The 23,116-nt window shown below is 45.2% G+C and overlaps 1 protein-coding gene across 1 annotated transcript; it reads left to right on the top strand.

Moving 5' to 3' along the window:
- The first annotated feature begins 13,010 nt into the window (after positions 1–13,010).
- LOC125518269 (uncharacterized) lies at positions 13,011–22,172 on the top strand. The gene is made up of 16 exons (XM_048683166.2): positions 13,011–13,404; positions 13,550–13,622; positions 15,015–15,080; positions 15,605–15,670; positions 15,788–15,870; positions 16,073–16,124; positions 16,317–16,382; positions 17,473–17,540; positions 17,616–17,664; positions 17,835–17,919; positions 18,013–18,111; positions 18,222–18,282; positions 19,096–19,147; positions 19,233–19,349; positions 19,435–20,262; positions 21,214–22,172. Exons 1-16 carry the CDS (start codon positions 13,166–13,168, stop codon positions 21,913–21,915), a joined length of 2,706 nt encoding a protein of 901 aa, XP_048539123.2. The 5' UTR covers positions 13,011–13,165; the 3' UTR covers positions 21,916–22,172.
- Positions 22,173–23,116: the final 944 nt, after the last annotated feature.

Raw genomic sequence — 23,116 nt, 5'->3', positions numbered from 1 at the left:
CAGGTCGGACCCACCAGCTATATCTTCACACGCAAGGAAGTGCCTCCTTATTATGGCCATAAAAATGAATACCCCCTGCTAGCTGGGACCCACCATATTGTTGGGCTGACTTGTGGGCCTACTAAGTTGACAGGGACAGAGAGCTTTGTCAACTTAGTCAATACTCTAGTGACCGTATTATGTCCATCCAACGGCCATAGTGCTTCTTCAACCTCTGTTCTTCTTGCTCCAGCCGCCCAAAGCAGCGCCGGTCGTGCCGCCTGCTCCTGTATCCCGTGGCCAGGTGTGCTACCACGGAGGCATCACCGCCCCCATACTACTCCCACCACTGGCCAGGCCATCCCTCCACTCACCCACACGCCCTGTTATTCTGCAGTGACGGCAGCCTCACACCGCAGCCGAACCAGTGAAGGCTCGTACTCCTCTCCGTGTGGGCATCCACTGCCGCGTCTTGCACGGCTTCGCGTCGTCCCCTTCCTAGGCCTCGCCGTCGTCCACCGTCATGGTGCTCTCGGCGCGGCGTGGTCAATGTGGTCAACGACCGACTTCCATCGGAAGAGTACTGTACGTGGAGAGGCTGACAGCCGGGTCCACGGCAGCTGCAAGGAAGTGCCTCCTTATTACGCGGAAAATAATTATTCCTCCACCTGACAGCGGGGCCCCACCGGACGGGCCATCATTATTTTGCGAAAAAATCATTTCCCCCTGACTGCTGGGACCCATCGGACGGGCCACCGTATTTCGCGAAAAAAATGTTCCTCCCGCTGTCAGCTCGAACCCACCGGAAGTGCCTCCTTATTACGCACAAAAAAAATGAATACTCCCCCGACTAGCTGGGACCCACCTTGCTGGGAGGCTGACTTGTGGGCCTACTAAGTTGACGGGGACGAAGGGTTTGTCAACTTAGTCAATATGAACGATTCTAACTCCAGTGACCGTACGATGTCCATCCAATGGCCGTAGTGCTTCTTCAACCTCTGGTCTTCTTGCTCCAGCCGCCCAAAGCAGCGCCGATCGTGCCGCATGCTCCTGCCTCCCATGGCCGGCTGTGCTGCCGCAGAGGCCTCACCGTCCCCTACTATTCCCACCGCCGGCCAGGCCCTGCGGCGACGGCAGCCTCACACTGCAGCCGAACCAGTGAACACTCGTAGTCCTCTCCGCGCGGGCTTCCACTGCCGCGTCGTCCCCTTCCTAGGCCTCGCCGTCGTCCACCACCGTGGTGCTCTCCGCGCGGCGTGGTCAAGGAACGACTTCCATCGGAAGAGTACTGTACGTGGAGAGGCTGACAGCTGGGTCCACGGCCACAGCCCAGTTTTTTTGTGATTTGCCAAGTAAGTCGCTTTGTCATGCCTGTTGGGCTGCAAATCTTTCAAGACGAGGAGAGCTTTCATTCGGCTGGACGAGAAAATGGCCCATCGGTAATGAGAAATGGGTTGTACATTTTTAAAACACATCAAACCGGCAATTAGTTTCAAATATCTTTTTTTCATTTCAAGATTTTAAATGACATTAATTTTTATGCGTGGAGAATTTGTTGGATTTTATATTGATATACATTTATTTTTAAAATCAGTTTGAATGTGAGTCGAAATTTCGGGATTAAAAACAGTTCAGACCGCACCGGAATATGCAAAATTTCGTATAATTTTTTAACCGTTGCCACAATATGGGCGTAATGCTAACAAAAAGAATATGGGCTCCAAAGAAAACCTTAAGAATTAGCAAATGGGCTGTAAATTATTAGAAATAATGGCAGATGGGCTGTATGCTGTTTTCCACAGATTTGAGGCTTTCCTAAAAAAAGGTTGACGCACAAGCACTGACTGTTGGATGTCCATCCAACGGCCGTTGTGCTTCTTCAATCTCTGCTCTTTCTGCTCCAGCCGCTCAAACAAGCGCCGGCGTGACTGCCTGCTCCCTCCTCCGCGCGGCCGGCTGTGCTGCCGCGCAGGCCTCACCGTCCGACCGTACTCCCATCGCTGGCCTAGCCATCCCTCTACTCACCCACACCTGTTGTTATTCTCCGGCGACGGCAGACGAATCAGTAAACCCTCGTACAGTCGTACTCCCCTCCGCGTGGGAAACAAATGCCGAGTCTTCCCTACCTCCGTGTCATCCCCTTCCTAGGCCTCACCGTCGTCCACCGCCCTGGTGCTCTCGGCACGGCGTAGTCAACGTGGTCAAGGAACGACTTCCATCGGACGTGGACTGTACGTGGAGAGGCTGACAGCTGGGTCCACGGCGGCAGCAAGGAAGTGCCTCCTTATTACGCGGAAAATAATGATTCCTCCACCTGACAGCAGGGACCCACCGGACAGGCCACCATATTTCACAAAAAAAATGTTTCCCCCCTGACTGCTAGGACCCACCAGCTACACCTTCGCACGCAAGGAAGTGCGTCCAGGCAAAAAAAACGATTCGCACCCCTGACTGCTGGGACCCACAAGCTACATCTTTGCACGCAAGGAAGTGCGTCCAGGCAAAAAAAACCAAAACGATTCACCCCCTGACTGTTGGGACCCACCAGCCCCCCGACTGCTGGGACCCACCAGCTACATCTTCGCACGCAAGGAAGTGCGTCCGGGCAAAAAAAACGATTCGCCCCCTGACTGCTGGGACCCACCAGCTACATCTTCGCAGGCAAGGAAGTGCCTGACAGTCGGGACCCACCTGGTCGAAGCGTACGTAGCATTGACATTCTGGTCACGAACGTGTACGTACATACTGGTCGATGTAGAGGTGCGCACGTGTCGTAGTAGAGGCGCGCACGTAGCATGTACACGTACGTACAGCGGCCAGGGTGCAAAAAAGAAACTACGGCCACGTATGTGTACATACGAGCGGGGTCTCGAACACCTACTCGCGCATACGTACGGCGAGGGCTCGTGTACATGGCTGGGTCGGAACGGAGAAACAGCGTCGTCGTCGTGTTCATGGGTCGGAACGGAATGCGTGGTCGTGTTCATCGGGAGGGCTTGGACGGAAGAGGCGATAGAAACGAGGCCTGGCGTACCGCACAACGGAGGAAATAGACCTCCTACGATCGAAACATGGGTGCTGTTGATCAGGAGGGGTGTGGCGTACCGCAAAACGGAGGAAACGGATCTCCTACGATCGAACGGGGGTCCTGTTGATCGGGAGGGGTGTGGCGTACCGCAAAACGGAGGAAACGGACCTCCTACGATCGAAACGGGGGTCCTGTTGATCGGGAGGGGTGTGGCGTACCGCAAAACGAAGGAAACGGACTTGTGTTGGAGCGTTACGGTCGAAACGGGGGTCCTGTTCATCGGGAGGGGTGTGGCGTACCGCAAAACGGGACTCCACGGGATACTGTTCATCTCCACCGTCGACCCCCTCCAGCCTCCACGAGCTACTGTTCATCCACCGTCGACCTCCTCCAGCCTCCACGGGCTCCTGTTCATCCAGCCTCCACCGCGCGCTACTCCACCGGCTATTGTTCAACCACCCCTCCACTGTTACTATTCATCCAGCCCTCCACACCACGGGGTCCTGTTCAACCACCCCTCCACGGGCACCCCTCCACCGTCTACTGTTCATCCTGCCCTCCACACCACGGGGTCCTGTTCATCCACCCCTCCACGGGCACCCCTCCACCGTCTACTGTTCATCCAGCCCTCCACCACACCACGGGGTCCTGTTCATCCAGAGGCAACGCCACCGCTCACTGTTCATCCACCCCCCTGCAACGCTCACTGTTCATCCCATCGATCGGCTTCAGTTAGCAGCAGTAGCCAAGGAATCGCTCGATCGGGTTCAGTTAACAGCCATCGATCGGTCGCTCGGGTTCAGTAACGCGTAGCCTGCAGTGCAATTGCTCGGGTTTAGTTAGAGCCCAACGCCTCGCTCGGGTTCAGTTAGAGCCAACGCCTCGCACACACGCGCGTACGTGTACGAGAGAAACACGCATCGCTCGGCCCCCGACCTCCCACCGTAACCGGGAACTCCCCGAAATTTTCCTCCCCCTCGCTTCTACCACGGTTTTTTCCGTCATGGATGGCCCAAAGAATGTCATGCAGCTGCGTCTCCGGCCCGCCCAGGACGAAAAGCCCATTTTTTGTCATGTTTTTTTGTCATAGAAGTAGGAGCCCACCACATCTATGATGATACCGGGTTTTGTCACAATTATCGTCATAGAAGTGTCATGTGTATGATAGAAAAAAATTTCGTTCGGCCCAAAATGTCACGGATGTGTCTTTTTTTGTAGTGCGGGTCTATTCTCCATTATATTAATCCTCCGTCAACAAGCTATTTCTATTACCTTTTATTTTGCAATCTTTACTTTTAATCTTTATCATAAAAATACCAAAAATATTATCTTATCATCTCTATCAGATCTCACTCTCGTAAGTGACTGTGAAGGGATTGACAACCCCTTTATCGCGTTGGTTGCGAGATTCTTATTTGTTTGTGTAGGTACGAGGGACTTGCGTGTGGCCTCCTACTGGATTGATACCTTGGTTCTCAAAAACTGATGGAAATACTTACGCTACTTTGCTGCATCACCCTTTCCTCTTCAAGGGAAAAGTGCTCAAGAGGTAGCACCTCTCCTTATTATATACAAATATTTTTTGCTTCCTCCTAGTTTCATGACATCACGGTCCCACACCATTATCAACCTATATAGTCAATAAACGAGAGAATTGCCCAAGGAGCAGCCGATAGGTGGGACCGAGCAGGTTGACCAGTATTTGTTTTTTAAGGTGTCAGCAGAGTTTTTCTTGAGCGATGTTTTTGTTGTTGTTTAGAGGAGTGGGGTATCAACTGGGCGGGCTGTGGCCCGTCTAGCCTAGGGTATTATTTTATGTCGACCAAATATCCAGCCCAGATATTAATTTTACAAGGTGAAAATGGCTAGCTCAGCTATACTTTTTTGCGGAATACCCAACCCATGTCAACTTGTTATTCTCCGCTCCACATTAGGCTTGCCAAGAAAAGGGCTTTAAGAAATAATAAATGGGTTGTAATTATAAAAATTGGGCTTTAAATATATAAAAACACACTGAATAGGTAATTAGTTTCAAAAATACTATTTTTGGATTTTAATTTTTTTTATTTCATTACTTGTTGCGAGGGAAAAAGTTTGTTGGACTTTTACCTAATACAAAATTATTTTGAAATTATATTTAATCTGACTCAAAATTTTGAAATAAAAAATATTTTAGATCCCATCAAAATGTGGGAAATTTTGTTGGTTTTTTTAACGGTTGGTTGAAATTATTAACCGTTGTCCTAGCTAGAAAATGGGTTGTAATTTAACAAACAGTAAACGAGCTGCAGTAAATTCCATTAGAATTCAAAAATAGCTTGTACATTATAACAAATCGCAAATGGGCTATATGTTCTCTGCCACATATGTGATGGTCACTTCTGGGCCTACTAAGTTGACGCGCATGCAAGGCTTTGTCAATTTATAGTCAACACGTAATTTTAGTAGCAGTGGCCGTTGGATGTCCATCCAACGGTTGTGGTGCTTCTTCAATCTCGGATATTCATATTTCAGCCGCCCAAACCACCACCGGCGGTACCGCCTCCCGTGGCTGGCTGTGCTGAGGCACTGGCCTCACCGGCCCACCCTACTCCCATTGCTGTTAAGGCCGTTCCTCTACTCACCAACACCTCCTATTATTTTTCAGGGATGGTAGCCTCACACCGCAGCCGAACCGGCGAACCCTCGTACTCCCCTTCACGTGGGCATCCACTGATGTGTCTTTACCGGCTCCGGGTCGTTCCTTTCCTAGGCCTCGCCATCGTCCACCGCATTGGTTCTCTCGGTGTGGCGTGTTCAACTTTGTCAACAAATGACAGGCATGGAAAGACGCATGTACGTGGAGTGGCTGACAGTAGGGACCCACATGGCCCATGGCCGCACGCAAGCAAGTCCCTCCTTATTATGTGAAAAAAAATGATTTCTTTCCTTGACAGGTTTGACCAACCAGCTATATCTTCACATGCAAGGAAGTGCTTCCTTTATTACGCGGAAAAAAAGTTACCTCTCCTTGACAACTAGGACCTACCAGCTTTATTATGATCCGTTTTGCGAAATTATAGATCGTACCAAAGATGCTAAATTGTTTTCTTTTTATTCTAACTCAAAAAAGAAGAAATTAAAAAAAGCAGAAAACATCTTCGCACGCAAGGAAGTGCCACATTATTACGAGTAAAAAAATGATTTCCCCTACTAGCTGGGACCCATCAAATTTGGAGGCTGACTTGTGAGTCTACTAAGTTGACGTGTACGCAAGGCTTTGTTAACTTAGTCAAAACGATTCTAGCTGCACTGACCGTTGGATGTTAAATCAACGGCCGTGCTACGTCTTCAACCTTTGGTCTTCTTGCTCCAGCAGCCAAACCAGCGCCCGCCGTACCGCCTGCTCCAGCCTCTCGTGGTTGGCGGTGCTGCCGTGCACGCCTCACTGCCCGACCATACTACCATTGGCCAAGCCTTCCCTCTACTCACCCACATCCCCTGTTATTCTCTGGCGACGGCAGCATTACACAACAGCCGAACCAGTGAATCCTCGTACTCCCCTCCGCGTGGGCATCCACCTACCTCGTTTTCTCTGGCTCCGCATCATTCCCTTCCTAGGCCTCGCCGTCGTCCACCGTCTTGATGCTCTCGACACGGCGTGGTCAACATGCTCAACGAACGATAACCATCGAAAGAGGACTTTAGGCGGTGAGGCTGACAGCTGGACCCACTAGCTACATCTTCGAACACAAGAAAGTGCCTCCTTATTACTCGCAAAATAAAAATGATTCCTTCTCCTGACAGTTGGGACCCAACAGATATATCTTTGCACGCAAGAAAGTGTGTCCTTATCCTCCCTAATAGCTGGGACCCACCCGGTCGAAGCGTATATAGCATTGTCTGTCTGGTCTCGAACGTGTACATACATACTGGTCGATCGGTCTCTCTGCAATGATGAACCGTGGCTGAGAAAGCGGCGTCACATGTAGTAGTAGAGCCCCCGACGTAGCAGTTGAGGCAGTCAAGTCTAAACCGTATATACGTACATACAACCACATGCCAAAAAATACCGCAATATACATACATACATACGGGTGGGGTCTCGAACGCCTTCTCACGCATACGTACGACAGGGCTCATGTACATGAAGAGGCAGCGGACGGCAGCAACGACGTCCTATTCATCGGCAGGCAAACGGCTGGGTTAGGATGGAGAAACTGCGTCGTGTTCATCGGGAGGCAATGAAATGCGTCGTGTTCATTGGGAGCCAATCGGCTTGGACGGAACAACTGAAACGAGGCCTGGCGTACCGCAGAACGGAGGAAACAGACTTCTGCTCGACCGCCTACAGTTGAAACGAGATCCTGTTCGGTGTCTAGCATTCCGCAAAACAGAGGAAACAGACTTCTGTTCGGGCGCCTATGGTAGAAACGGGGTCATGTTGATCGGGAGGGGTGTGGCGTAACGCAAAACGGAAGAAACAGACTTCCGTTGGAGCGCCTACCGTTGAAATGGGGTCTTGTTCATCGGGAGGGGTGTGGGGTACCGCAAAACAGAACTCCACGGGCTACTGTTCATCCACCGTCAACTGCCTCTTGCTCTAGCCTCCACGGGGTATTGTTCATCCACCATCGTCCTTTAGCCTCCACCGGCTACTGTTCATGGAGCCTCCACGGGGTCATGTTCATCCACCCCAACCGACTGGGGTGTGGCGGCCTCCTCGGGGTCCTGTTCATCCAACGGCAATGGCCTACTACCACGGGGTCCTGTTCATCCAACCCCCACCGGGAACTGTTCATCCACAGCCAACCAACCGGCTCGACTCACCACGTCTCGACTTGTTCTACGTACCACGTGCATGGTAGCAATGGTCATTGTTCATTGAAAGGCAACCCAACATCGGCTGGCTACGTCTTGCACGGGGGTTCCATCGGCTTCAGTAAGCAGCAGCAGTGATCGATCGCTTGGGTTCAGTTAGCAGCAGCAGCAAAGGAATCGCTTGGGTTCAGTCAGCAACGAATGAATCGCTCGGTTTCAGTTACTAGTCAAGGGATTGATCGCTCGGATTCAGTAACATAGCTAGTGCGATCGCTCGGGTTCAGTTAGCCAACGCCTCGCACACACGCACGTACATGAGATAACCGCGCAAACCATAGTGCATCGCTCGACGCCGACCACCCACCGTAACCGGGAACTCCTCGATATTTTCCTCGCCCTCGCTTCTACCATGATTTTTTCCGTCATGAACGGCCCAAAGAATGTCATGCAGATGCGTTCCCGACCAGCCCAGGACGAAAAACCCATTTTCTGTCATGATTTTTTTTATCATAGAAGTAGGATCCCACCACATCTATGATGATACGTGTTTTTGTCACAATTATCACCACAGAAGTGTCATAACCATAACAGGAAAAAAATTCGTTCAGGCCAAAATGTCACGAATGTGTCTTTTTTGTAGTGTCTCATATACTACTAGGTGAGAGGGAGAAAGAGAGAGATAGAGAGAGTTGGGAGAGAAGGAATGATCACGTGTGTGGGCCCCTCCTATGCATACCAACGGCCGCACGGTCCCCTCAACACGCTCCTACAAGTGGTCGGCATGACAACATGGTAGTTGGATGACAAAAAAATCCAACGAAGTATAGTGAACGTAGTAGGTTGCGTATTAAATTTGGTTAACATAGTGTCCAAATGTTAACCATAGCCCACCCAGGACATTCCATAGTGACCATAGGAGAGATTAACCCTCCCATGACTAAAGGTTGCATATATGGCATATCTTTGACCAACAATTACTCTACAACCTGATATTTTGTATGATATGGAGTTTATATGATCAATTATCGAACAAAGGGTCCAGGAATTAACCTTTTCACGATCAAAGGTCTGCTCATGTAACAAGACTTTTGCTAATGGTCACTATATTACTATGCATTTTCTATGATATATAATTTATATAATTATTTTTTATATTCCAAATTGCTTCTTTCTCCTTTTGATTAACAAATTTTTTATACTAACTAGCTAATTGCCCATGTGTTGCAACGTGGGCATGTACATATTATAAAGTTTCAAAACCAATTGTGCATGATATATACCTTACATGCACCATATTAAAAAAAATTGGTAAGATTTTATTTGATTCGATTATGTGCAGGGTAAGGTAATAAAAGTGTTGGTTTAACTAAAGTTATGTCAATGTTTGATTTGATTTAGGTATGGCAGGGGAAGGAAAATATGTTTTTTTGATTCAGTTGAGGTTTGAGTAATATTTAATTTGATGATGACTTAATGCAAGGCATGGTTTTTGTAAGATTTGATTGATTTTTTGCAACAAACTTCCAATCTATTAATCTTCAATCATGGCTATACAACGAACACTAGAAATAATAAAAATTACATCCTAGTCTATAGACCATCTAGCGACGACTACAAGCACTGAAGCGAGCCAAAGGCGCGCCGCCGTCATCGCCCTCCCTCGCCGGAGCCGGGCAAAACTTGTTGCAGTAGACAGTCAAGAAGTCGTCGTGCTAAGGCCCCGTAGGACCAGCACAACAGAACAACAACCGCCGACGATGAAGAGTAGCGTAGATCGGAAGGATCCAACCTGAAGAAACACAAACGTAGATGAACTACGACCAGATCCGAGCAAATCCAACAAGGATAGATCCGTTTGAGACACACCTTCACACGCCCATCGACGATGCTAGACACACCATCGGAATGGGGGATAGGCGGGGAAGACCTTATTCCATCTTCAGGGAGCCGCCGTCGTCTCCTCTTTCTGAGCAGGACACAAACCCTAACAAAATTTGAAGAAACATCTAAAAACGGAGCCCTCCCACTGGCAAGGGCCGGGATCCACCGTGCCACCATGACCCTAAGGCCACCGGAGACGAGGCAGATCGGCGGCGACGCCGGCGAGAGGCAAAGGAACCCTAAGATTTGATTGATTTAATGCGGGACATGGTTTTCAGTGGGACAAGAAAAAGAAAATATCGATCTGGTTTAGATTAAAAACCAACATGGAGGGCCGAGGGAAACAATTGGTTTTTTGTGGGAGGGAGAACGGACAAGCGTGTAGTGGTGACGGGAGGTGAGGAGAACCTACGAACTCCCATCTAATAGCAGAGATAATTGCCCATGCGTTACAACATGGGCATATACATATCATAGTGTCAAAACCAATCGTGCCTGATATATACCTTACATGCACCATATTACAATTTGGTAAGCTTTTATTTGTGTTGAGTATGCGTAGGGAAAGGTAATAAAAGTTTTGATTTAGCTGAAGTTCTGGTAAGATTTGAATTGATTTAGGTGTGGTAGGGAAGGAAGAGAAAGTTTTTGATTTAGTTGAGGTTTTGGTAAGATTTGGTTCGATGACTTAATGCAAGACATAGTTTTGGTGAGATTTCATTGATTTAATGTAGGACATAGTTTTCAGTAGGACAAGGAAAGGAAATACCGATCTGATTTGGATTATTCCAAACAGGGAGGTGTGAGGAGGAAAAACTAAGGTAGGCGGATGGGAAAAACCAACATGGAGGGTCGAGGGAATCACTTGGTTTTTCTGTGGGAGGGAGAACAAACAAGCGTGGAGGGTGATGGGAGGTGACACGAACCTACGAACTCCCATATAATAGTAGAGATATGGGTCAAAAAGTTGCAATAGCAAAATTTAATATGCAATGAATTTTGAGCGGAAAGAGCACCATGAAGCTAAATTCAGAAGAGGATGATCAAATATTTCATTTGTATAATCTTGATCTTACACAAAGAAAATTGATATTGGAAACTCCGCACGAACGAAAGTAGAAAAAAAAGATGCATATGTGCTCCTGCCATATGTTTGAGGGTGTGTGCTTCCCATAGGTTTTGAGTGTGTGCACGTCCCACATTAGGACAGAGAGAGTTGAAAGAGAAGGAATGACAACGTGCGTGGGGTCCTCTTACATGTACTGACAACTGCATAGTCCCCTGAGCACGTTCTTGTGAGTGATCGGGTGTGAGAATGAGGGGCATAAATTTTTTCCTAACTATTTTGTTGTTGTATAAACATGAGCACTTCCCTCGCAAAATAGGGCACTACTCAAAGAGAAAACTGATACTACTATATACCCGGAAGATAAGATGGAAAACCAATATACGTACCGGCTAGCAATCGACATCTAGGAGATCTCCCCCATGAACCGTCCTCGAACTACTCGCTGACGCACGAGCCCCACGACCCCTTACCCATCCGCCTCTCAACTGCCCATCGCCACCACACTGGAACCACACATATATTTTCGTTTTCCATTTTCTCTCCCATGTCCCATGAATAACTTTTCTTCCTCGTCATCCATACGCCACACTCCTCCAAACCCCCATTCCGCCAAAAGCAACCACACCACCCACCTATACACAATAGTCCCGCTACGAGTACTAACGCTTTAAGATGCATGTTTGATGAAGTGATTGATTGAATATGAACGGATACATGACCATAAAGCCGCAAATACACACATAAATACATGGAGTGGGCTAAAAAGCATATTTGGCAATAAATGCAAGCCAATGTCATGTCAGAGGCGATAGGATATGTCTATCGTCTCCACCTACCCACCCTTCTCTCTTTCCCTCCCTCTCACGGTGAAGGGGTCAAAAGGGCGTGGAAGCAAGTGGAGCAAATAGGAGGAACACTCTAAGGGGATGACACAGTGAGGCTACACATGGTGAGGAAGAGAAGTTGGGTGTTCTCTCAAATGTTGGCAAAATCCAGTGGGAGATGTTGCCGCTAGAGAAGTGGCCCCATAATCGATGGGGCAATTCGCCAACCAGTGTTATGTTATGTATAGGATCCCAACCAGACAATCGAATAAGTAAACGACATTGAGATAATATGGGCAGGTTTGTTGCTGCCAGAAACTCGAAAAATCTTTGCAGTTTATGATGTTGTGACAGCTGAATCTGTGGCACTAACGGATGGTCTCTTGCTGGTTGCAGGGATGGGATGTAACCGGTTGATTATTAGTTATGATAGCACTGAAGTGATTGAGGCCATGAAGAGTGACATGCATGATGCGGCAGTGATCTTTGCTACTTCATGTCTAGAGAGTTTGTGGAAGTTTCCCTTGAACATGAGAACCGAGAGGAAAATAGGATTGCTCATGAACTTGCCCAGCTTGCTAGGTATAATGATTCTAGCACATGGATAGATGTTCCTCCTCCCTCAATTGTATCTCTTTTAGTCAGTGATGTACCATATTTTCCAATAAATAAAGAGACGCCTTTGATTGTCAAAAAAGAAGAAGATGTAAACAACACTCATCTAAGTGCATTTTTCCAAGTAATGTCTGCTGTGCTAATCGTAATAAGCATAATAACCAGTTCCCTATTCTATCGTGGGCCAGCCGTTCCTACGGAGGAACACATGAAAACGAGGGATGAATTATTTATACGAAGCGACCGGGGAGAAGAGGGCTTGAGCGAGCCGAGAAGGGGGGTGGGTGAGGGGAGAAAAGAGATGGAGCGACGACTGGCTATTGATGATAAAGGGAGGAGCACGTTATTGTTGTCGTTTGGTGGTGCAGGTTTTCGGTGGGGGAGGGGAAGGGGCTGGAGGGACTCGCCTGCGTAAATGCGGGGCGAGTTGTGACGAAGCCGACCAGTCAAACGAAATTAATGCGCAGGTGATATGTAGGTGATATGCACGACAAATATACGGATATACTAGATACTCTCAAAATAAGCAAAACAAAATAAAACGTGAGCACTACTCAAAGAGAAGACCGATACTACTACTACTACCTCCAAAAATATGAAGGAAAAGTGGAAAACCAATATACGTACCAGCTGGCGACCGAAATCCCTCCCACGAACCGCTCGCTGACGCGCGGGCCCCACGACCCCACACCCCACCGCTCCGCCTCCCAACTGCCCCACCGAAGACCCCGCGCGTATTCCCAACGTTTTCTCTCTCCCACGTCCCGTAGAAATAAACTTCTCCTCCCCCGTCATCCATACGGGTACGGCACACTCCCACCCCCCGTCCCACCGCGCCACCCACCCGCCTGCCCGCAGCGGTTCCGCTACGGGTACTCGCCATTCCTCCCCGCCGCCTCGCCTCCCCTCCCCTCCCTCTCCACGCTCCCCGAGGAGAAACAGACACGCGGCCGCCAGCCAGGCCGGGCCATGTCCGGCGGCGCCGCCCTAGCCTCCCAGCCCCAGCCCTCCGCGCCCCAGTCGCAGGCGCAGCCCCAGCCCCAGCAGCAGCAGCAGCAGCAGCAGGCCAGGGAGCAGCTGAAGAAGGCGGTGGAGATGAACGCGGTCCGCCTCCAGGCCATCGGCGAGCGGATCAGGGGCCACTTCCGCGGCGGCTCCTACGCGCTCGCCCCCGCCGACCTCTCCCACCTCGTCTACGCCCTCGCCAGGTCCGCCCCTTTCCCCCACCTCCGCCTCCTCCCCCCACCGGCATTACCCCCCTAATTCTCCCTAGGGTTTTTGGTCGCGGCGACGCGGCGCGGTGGCTCTTCGCCTAATTTTTTTTTCCTACCGTGCGCGCGTGCGTGCTTGCAGGGGGATCGATTACGCGCTGTCGGGCGGTGACATTCCTAAGATCGCGGGTGAAATACCAGACACTCTGAGAAAGGTAAAATTGCGTCTGTCCCCTTCCTCGGCCGGACAAATTCCCCTTGTTTTGTTCCGCGCAGTCTCCTCAATTTCTGTTGTCTTTTGGTCGGTACGTATAGTACTGGTGAAACGGACATGGCAGTTTCTGATGGCGAGTCCAATTATTAGACCATAACCGCCCTTCCTTCCTTACTTATGATTTTTGTTCGTGTGGCTTACTACAGCAGTTACAAATTATGATTACCTTAGTGTATGTATTGTAGAAGTGGAATGCACATTTGGTGTGACGGCAGTTGAATTTTTTTTATTGTAAGCTAGGTATTTTTTTACCCTTGGACCTTGTGCGAATGCGCTTCCTTTTGTCTAAAATTGCAATGTTTAGCAAATGGGAGTAACACTTGTTTTGTTCTGCGCAGTCTTCTCAATTTCTGTTGTCTTTTGGCCGGTCCGTATAGTGGTGAAACGGACATGGCAGTTTCTGCTGGCGAGTCCAATTATTAGACCATAACCGCCCTTCCTTCCTTACTTATGATTCACTGCTCGTGTGACTCACTACAGCAGTTACAAGTTATCATCAACTTAATCCATTATAGAAGTGGAATGCGCATTTGGTGTAATGGCAATTGAGTTTTTCATTGTATAAGCTAGCATTTTTTATCCTTTGGTCTTCTGCGAATGCGCTTGCTTTTGTCTAACATTGCAATGTTAAGCAAATGGGAGTAACACAATATATATAGGTTGTGAGTGCAAGCTGTGTAATTGTGGAACCTAAATGAATGAATGGTAGTTTGGTATATTTTCTCTGAAACATCTCTTTGGAAGGGTCACAGCCTCAGCAGTGTGCTTTGTTAATTCAAGTACACCAACTTCATAGCATAGAGATAACTAGTTGACCACCAAAGTTAAGGAAACTCATATGATAGTCTAATTTTAACTTAAAAAGTGAAGTGACATTACTTCCCCTTTCAAGTACTATAATAGCGGATACTCTTCGGAGGATTCTAGTTCCTAATTTCACAGGAAATTATGTTAAATTTGTGATTCTGTTGCTCATATGCCTTCTCTGGTAATAAGTGACCTAATCAAGGGGGTAATATAGTCTTTGCCAGGCATCATTTGGTTTTGTGCAATACCCGAAACTGCCCGTCTATTCAGGATATGGGTGAATATATTTTGTATTTTCGAACTTCTTTAATTCTTCTTCTTCTGGGGAACACATCCTAACATTGTTATTTTCTAGATTTGTTGTATGAGGTAATTAGCATATGAGCTGTACACTTATGAATTTCGACCTTGAATTATGTTCTCCATTCGTTGTGGGTGGATAATTTGTTTATGCGGTAAATTAAGTTGTGGTCAATATTTTGCGTACTTCTGTGCTATTAATTTTAACTCTACCACCATTTACCAGGTATATGAGCTGAGGAAGGATCCATTTCTACAATCTTCTGTCATGGTACTGATCATATCATGCAAGGTAAATTACCTTTCATGCCAGTCATGTGTTAGTACCACTTAGAAACTTTTTCCCAAACCAGAACACAATTACATATGAGGAATTATCTGTTTATATAGTCTTGTTTCGCTCATGTTGGTTTATTTGAAAAAGTCAATTGTAAACAGACTTATAGAGAAGAACACGTTTTCTTCCGTGACTGCATATATGATTATATGTATTCATCAACATGTTATTTGCTTCAACCCAATGTTTTGCTGGTCTGCCCAATGTTTTGTTATAAAGCAATTACCATCTATCCATTGATCCTACCCATGTATGTTAGTTTTCTTCAACTGTATAATTTACCTTCGAGTCGTTTCAAGCGATTCAAAGTGTTACATGCATATGTTGATTAGGTTATATGCCAAGGTTACAATTTTCATGCATCTGTTGATTATGTTATACGCCAAGGTTACAATTTGTCTCTTGAGCTTGTTTTTCAAACATAATATGGCGCTCTCCCACTAAAAAGTTAATCTGGTAATGCACATGCTGTTTTGCAGAATGCTTGTAAAAACAAATGGTTTCAGCCTTCAGATTTCATTGATATTCTCAGGATGGCTGATGAGGTGTGTATGAAATGCTTTGTTTATTCTTTTATGTTCATTGTTCTTTGCATGTCTGTAGTCTTGGGTGGTGGCATGGCCATATCATCTTACCTAGTTATAATTTATCTTGGCATGAAGCTATCTGGCAGCTTCTGCACGAACAGTAGCGAGCCAGCTAATGACAGCACCGTGCTTGAAATCATTTCAACAGTAATGCCAAGGTAAGGAGGGAGTCAGTATATTTCAAAATTTTAAGCTATTAAATTTAAAATGTCAATTTCCCATTTTCAGTTGTTTAGGTTAGTATTCACAAGACAAATTTAAATAAATATATTTGAACCCATTGGTTATAATATGATCAACCGAAGTCATTCATTAGCTTCATGACACATTTTATTTGTTTTGACGTGGTCCTGCTTGTAGGTATTATCCTAAGTTGAAGTTCGACCGTCTAATCACTTCGCTGGAAGCAAAGGTGGTCAATCTGTGCAATTAAAATATCTTATATGTGCTATTCTTCCTGATAAAGTTCTCTAATTTTTTATAATCACTCGCGCCCACTTTTTTGCATTCTTACATTCTCATGTGGGAGGACATCTATTGATAAACGACAAAGCTTTGTTTCATAACTGTAGCCTGGCTTTGATATACCTGTCTGTACTTACAGGTTGGATATGATATTTTGATGGCCGACTTCTTTATTCATAGAAATCTACCTAAACATGAAAAGATTGTAAGTACCATTCCAGGGAAAATATTTATTTTACTAAATTTCAGTGTTGATGCTATTTAAACTGCCTGTGTACTGATTTAAACAAGTGTTGATGCTATTTAAACTGCTCATGTACTGATTTAAACAAGTGTTGATGCTATTTAAGTATTTTACTTGGCTGTATCAACAAGTGTTGATGCTATTTAAACTGCCCATGTGCTGATTTAAACAAGTGTTGATGCCATTTAAGTATTCTGCATGGCTTGTCTTAACAAGTGTTTAATGTTATTTCAACTGCTCATGTACTGATTTTCTTGTTTTGCTATTATACTATTCACTTAATTATATGTTCTTCTTTTGAGTTTCTTGACCAATAGTTTGACAAAGTGGCAACCCACTTAGGTATTTTTACAATGCTACACATAACACTATGTAGCATCATGTTCTGTTCACATTGGTTAGTATTGCATTAATGTCTCTTGCATTTGGCTTCATACTGGGCAACTGAATATTTGTAAATTTGGTGTGTCTTCATGTTGCCCACTGCCGTCCTGTTTACTTCACCGTGATGCCTCTTCTGGAATAGTGTCCATAAGATTTTGGGACCAACTTGTTTAGTTTCTAGCTGTCAGTGACAACTAATAGTTGCACAGATTCTGCTTGTATGCTAATTATTCCAAAATCTCTGATCTGTATGCCCTTGTTGTTTATTGAGTGATCGGATAGTACAACACTATTGCGGGAGTTCGGTAGCACTTCATGACTACTCCCTTCGTTTCAAATTATTTGTATTTCTAATCCAACTCAAACCTCTTTAAGTTTGACCAAGTCTATGAAAAACTATACCAATATCTACAACACCAAATTAGTTTGATTGGATTCATCATAAAATATATTTCTGTATTATTATATACTTGATGTTTTAAAATATTAGCACGTTTTTCTATATACTTGGTTGAATAAGGGAAGCATGACTTGAGAGAAGTATAACTCAAAATAATTTGGAACGGATGGAGTATATATTATAATTCTCTTATTGATTTTGTCTTTCAATGTCATTGTCTCATGATTTTATATCCAGTATATTTATTGGTTGTCTCACCTTCTGCAGTGTCTAGTTGTTGTCCAAAAGGAAAATTTAGATGTCTCATCATGTATCGCAAGCCCCCAGCATGTGAGGTGCATTACTTTCTTTGCTTTGATGCTTGATATGTTATGCCAAGAGACATGTGCCTTATGGTTTTTATGTTTCAGCTTTTTAGTAAACGGAAAAGGTGTGGACAAGAGGACTAATGTTTCAATGGTTAGTGTCCCACTTCCTTGACTAAATTACTTTTTGTTTGAAGAAAAACCGTTGCCTTCCACTTCCTGCCATTTTTTTGCCTTTATCACAAAGCCTTGTGGACCCTGTGGACAGTGGTTAATCTTCAATTCTCAAACAAGCTTAGTTCACGCATTTCAAATAATTAACAGGAAACAGGACCCCAGTTCCCCACGGATATCACCAAGATGCTCAAATATGGTGCAAACATTGTACAAGCTGTTGGGTATTTTACTGGTATGTTTGGTGATGATGTTTTGTGTGTTTCCCTTTCTTCTCCAGAAGCACACATCAAATTCTATTATGTGCTGATTTAGCTTTATATTGCAGCTAATTACATCATAGCTGTGGCAGTTGTGAACAATTTGATGTCTTTTGATGCTCCAAAACTCAGTGACTATGCCCAACCAGTCACAACAGATCTTCCTGGTAGTTCATTAATTTTAGTTCTTATAATTTTATGTTATGCTTTGACAATTTCTTGACTCAAATCTGGAATAACATTTTTTTTGCATTCCTCATTGCGAACTTTTATGTAGATTCAGATTCAGATATGCTACTGGAAGGGCCATCAAGAGTTTCCCTAAAGTGCCCCATAAGGTACTGTATGTTCATGACATGTACTCCCCTCCATTCCAAATTACTTGTCGCAGAAATGGATGTATCTAGAACTAAAATACATCTAGATACATCCATACCTGCGACAAGTAATTCGGAACGGAGGGAGTACTTTGCTGTATTATGTTTGAACTCACTTGTTCTAAATTGATAAAACTTGGGCGCCTAGCCGCCTGCAATCCTGTTATGTTATATACATACTCCCTCTTTTCCTGAATATAAGGTGCATAAATTTCCGTGCAAGTCAAACATATGTATGTTTGACCAAGATTATAGAGCAAAATATAAATGTCCACAATACTAAATAAATAAAATATGAAAATCCTTTTCATGATGAATCTAATGATGCAAATTTGGTATTATAGATATTAATACATTTTCTTATAACTTGGTCAAACATGCACAAGTTTGACTTCTGAAAAAACTTACGCCTTATATTTTGGAATGGAGGGAATATATTACAAGGGCCCAAGTAAGCTCTTGCATGTAATACGACAAAGAACCTTTATACAACCTATTCTTTGTCATCAACCTCCATTAATTAATTTAATTCTGTTATGTGTCTGGTTGCCAATGTTGAAGCTGCAATTGTTTATCATGCATGTGTATGTGACTATGTAGCAATTTTACACAAACTCAATTTGGACAATTTATTCACATTGTAATGATTACTCTGATACTCCATGTGTCTGTCTAGACTGTTGTTTATTCGGTTTTGTAAATTCAACCTCTGCTTATTTGAATGGAAAATGCTAATGATCTGCAGTTGAAAATGTTTTTTGTTCGTTATTGCAGTTTTAGGCGTGTGCAAACCCCAGTTAAAGGGCGGCTATGCAAACACCATCAGGTACAGATTCTATCTGTTTATTTGTATTCATGGGTTGAGCCTTTTCCTTCTTGACAGAAATAATAATATGGCCTGTATTGTGTAGTGTTTTGATTATGACAGTTATATGGATATTAACTCGAGGAAACCAACCTGGCGCTGTCCATGTTGTAATACTCCTTCAAATTTCATTGACATTCGAATTGATCAAGAGATGGCCAAGGCAAGTTGTATAATGTATCTGTAGTTCTGTACATGTTTTCATCTGATTATGTTTTCCTATGTGATTGATCTCCTTTTTGTTTCAGATTTTACAAGAGACTGGTAATGATATCATGGATGTTCTTGTATTCCCTGATGGATCTTGGAAAGCTGTTTCAGTTCATGATGAGAAATCAGATAAACATGGTGATGCAATTCAGCAGAACGGGAATACTGTAGAAACTGATGCAACTCCTTCGGATGTTATAGACCTAATAAACAAGGATGATGATGGTGATCTGCCTATGAGCTCGGCATCTTCCTCGGAAGATTTGAAGCCTGTGTTGAATAGTCAAGATATATCTGTCATGGACTATCTTCCGGATTTCCCTCTAAGCACAGCCGCTCAGTCAGAAGATATGTATGTAGGAGGTGGAACTTCAACTTCTGGCCAAAATTCGTTACCTTCATCTAGTGGCGGACCTGGCACTAGTTCAATTGGGACCTTGGAGTCTATTCTCCCTAGAGATATCCTGCAAATGCTACCTGCTACCACACGTGCCATCTCTCCTTCTGAAACCTCCAATTTAACATCTGCCATGCAACAAGTTTCACAAGGATACCCCAATATTATGCAGATGCAATCACAGCTAGATTCTTTACTTCGATCAGCACATCATACTAGAAATGTCAGGAGAGAGCCTGTAGCAGTCCAGGCTCTGGCAGTGCCACAACATAATTCATCTAGAAGGGTGCAGGCAAATGTCTCGAATTGTCCACCTCCCACCCCGCAGTCCATTTCACCTTCTTCAAACTACCAAGCACATCATGTGACAAATGCAGACAGTGTAATCACATCGATGGTTAATGGTGTTGGGCCACTCTCAAGGGCTCCTGATGGTTCCTCACCATTCCATCTACAGTCGACACAACAGGTAACTTTACTCTTCTGAAGGCCATATGGGATATTTACCAACATAGTGTAGGATTGCATTGTTTTATCGTGCAATAAAATTACTGTACATATCATATTAAATACTCCCTCTGTAAACAAATGTAAGACGTTTTAGATCACTAAATGTAAGATGTTTTAGATTAGTGATCTAAAACGTCTTATTGTCAGACGTTTTAGATTAGTGATCTAAAACGTCTTATATTTGTTTACAGAAGGAATATATATTTACTCACATTAAAACTAGTTAATGACTTTGCTTTTATGCAAAACCAAGTGATAAGTCACCGGAGCTCCATAAGTGGTACTCCCTCCTTCCATCTATATAGGGCCTAATGCGTTTTTTAAGACAACGTTTGACTATTGATAAGATTAATAATACATAAGATGTATAATGTGAAAATTATATCATTGGAATCTCCTTTCACATACGAATTTGACAGTATGCTTTGTGTAACTTGCATGTCATATATATTATTGCTCTAACATTTAGTCAAAGTTGGCCTCGAAAAACGTATTAGGCCCTATATAGATGGAAGGAGGGAGTATAGTGTTTGAATGTTGAAAAATGTCTCGTTTGGTTCCGAGTTATTTGAAAAGTACCATCTCGCTTTGGTGCCTAGTCATTTGAAAAGATCCAGGCCTATTACATAATTGTATACTATCTCGCTTGTGTTTTGCAACCGCACAAAGTATTTAGTGTATGATAGTACCTATTTTTGGCAATTAGCTGTTAGCTGCATTAGGATGTCAGTTGGCATAAGCACCTACAATAATGACATTGTTGAGTAACACTACTGTAGACTGCAAGTTCAGTGCCAGCCAGTTTCAACTTATTAGCAACAAGTAGAACCAATTTTTCTCTGTATTTTTGCTTGGATTTAACTTATCTTGATAAACAACATTTCTTGATGGACTTGTGTAATGCTGGCAGGATATGCGCAACATGCCAAACCATCAACGTGGTCGGGTTATGGGCCTTGCTGCAAATCCCTACATGCATATGAGACCGCCGACAGGAGGCCCAGGACAGGGTAGAGGTGCTAATGCCTATGGAGGTCCCTACCCTCAACAGTATCAGCAATATGACCAGCGACAGTTCGACAATCTAATAGGCCAACTGGTGAACCGAGGCGGGCCAGTTAGTCAGGCCACACCAGGCCATCTCTATGTTCCCCAGCAGAGCCAGGCAATGAGAACGCAGGCATTGTCCCGACCGTCAACTCCACCAGTGCAACCGCGCGTGCAGTCTCCTGGTCTAGCACCTACAGCTCCGCGTGTGCAGTCTCCTGGCCTAGCACCTACCGTTCCGCGTGTGCAGTCTCCTGGCCTAGCACCTACTGCTCCGCGTGTGCAGTCTCCTGGCCTAGCACCTACTGCTCCACGTGTGCAGTCTCCTGGCCTAGCACCCACTGTTCCACGTGTGCAGTCTCCTGGTCTACCACCTTCTCCGACTCCCGCTACGCCCCTCCTCGAGGACTCCGATGTCCCGGAGATTGAGATGGATCCGAACTGGCAGCCCACGGGGCAGATGAGGGGGAGCCTGGTAGGCTCTGCTTACGATCAAGCAATCGAACGGTATCTGCAGCCTGGTGGCGGTCAGCGGACAAATCAGTCTCGGCCACCTGGCAGGTAAACATACACTCGTCAGGTGTTGTGGGTGGCTCTGGATTTAGAGAGGCTAACATGGATCCACGTTTGTGGGTGGCTCTGAATTGTGAACTTCTGATCTGCGGTTAGATATTAGCGTCCTTAATTATGTTACGTTAGGTTGCAAATGTAGGGAGTACTGATTGTGCTGCTTAGCGTTAGCGTACATCTGTTGTTGTGAAATGGAACGAAGTATATAATATTTTATGTCACCTCTTCTGGGCGTTGGCATTCATTCTGTTCTGTTCGGATGTGCATGCAGGTCGCGCCCATTTCATGTAGTTTGAATCTGAATTTGCACTTGGATAAATTGCCCACAGAGTTAGTAGTTCACATTCTTAAAGTTTGAACTGCATAACACGCGTTGCACCCTGGGTTCTTATTCATACGTAGTCCTGTTAAATAGTAACAAAACCGGCCTGTTTGTGGCACGTTTGTGTGACAAGGAGTCAAAGTACTTTGAATTGGATGTGATGTAACAGCCAGCACCTCGTTAAGTCCATTTAGCGGTTGTTGAACTGTACCGGTCCTCTAATCCGGTTATGATAAACTTTAGACTAATTATGTCAAATAAAAACTGTGCCGTGCTGCATTGCTGGAGTTGAGTTTTTTTCTTACCTGTGCATATTACTCAAAGCGTTTGATAACAAATTAGACAAGCAAAAAAATTACATGGCACGCCAGGAAGCAGGAGGCAGCCTTGTTGCTTGGTTCCTTGAATCGATGAGTCCATGAGGTGATGTCCTTGAAGCAAGAGATCGTCGTCGTGTTAGACCTTGGTGTTCCTACCAGCTTGCGGGGCATTCCTATGCACGTTCAATATCCAAGGATACCAGGGAGGATCTTGCACTAGAAGAAAAGATGCCCTACCCGTTTTCTTGACCGATCTGAGTCTATGATACCACGATCTACACCGGATGGGATGTGCTCTCGATTTGGAAGGTAATTCAATACAATGCTTTTAGTAAGAAATGGGAAGGAAAACCAGAGAGCTAAGGGAGGAGGGATTACAACAAGGGGATAAGAGACGAGAGCTGAATGCCTGTATTCGTTCTTCCCACACGGATTGCGTGCTTAAGTAGCTGCAAATTGCGAAGTAGACCTGATTTTATAGTGTAATAAAGATTCGTTTATTTGAACACAATATCCAGGGGTACAAAGGCTATCTTTGGTGGAGACATGAACTA

This window comes from Triticum urartu, chromosome 7A (genome assembly GCF_056163025.1).
Source record: "Triticum urartu cultivar PI428250 chromosome 7A, HENAU_Tu73, whole genome shotgun sequence".
NCBI classification, from domain to species: Eukaryota; Viridiplantae; Streptophyta; class Magnoliopsida; order Poales; family Poaceae; genus Triticum; species Triticum urartu.
The sequence above is the reverse complement of the archived record's forward strand: the minus strand, read 5'-3'. Positions and strand labels throughout refer to the sequence as shown.

Bases quoted from the DNA above. Each gene is read 5' to 3' on its own strand.
- LOC125518269 (XM_048683166.2), top strand. From the start codon at position 13,166: ATGTCCGGCGGCGCCGCCCTAGCCTCCCAGCCCCAGCCCTCCGCGCCC. The intron at 17,541-17,615 runs GTGCATTACTTT...TTTATGTTTCAG, and splicing joins GCAAGCCCCCAGCATGTGAG to CTTTTTAGTAAACGGAAAAG. The intron at 18,112-18,221 runs GTAGTTCATTAA...ACTTTTATGTAG, and splicing joins AGTCACAACAGATCTTCCTG to ATTCAGATTCAGATATGCTA.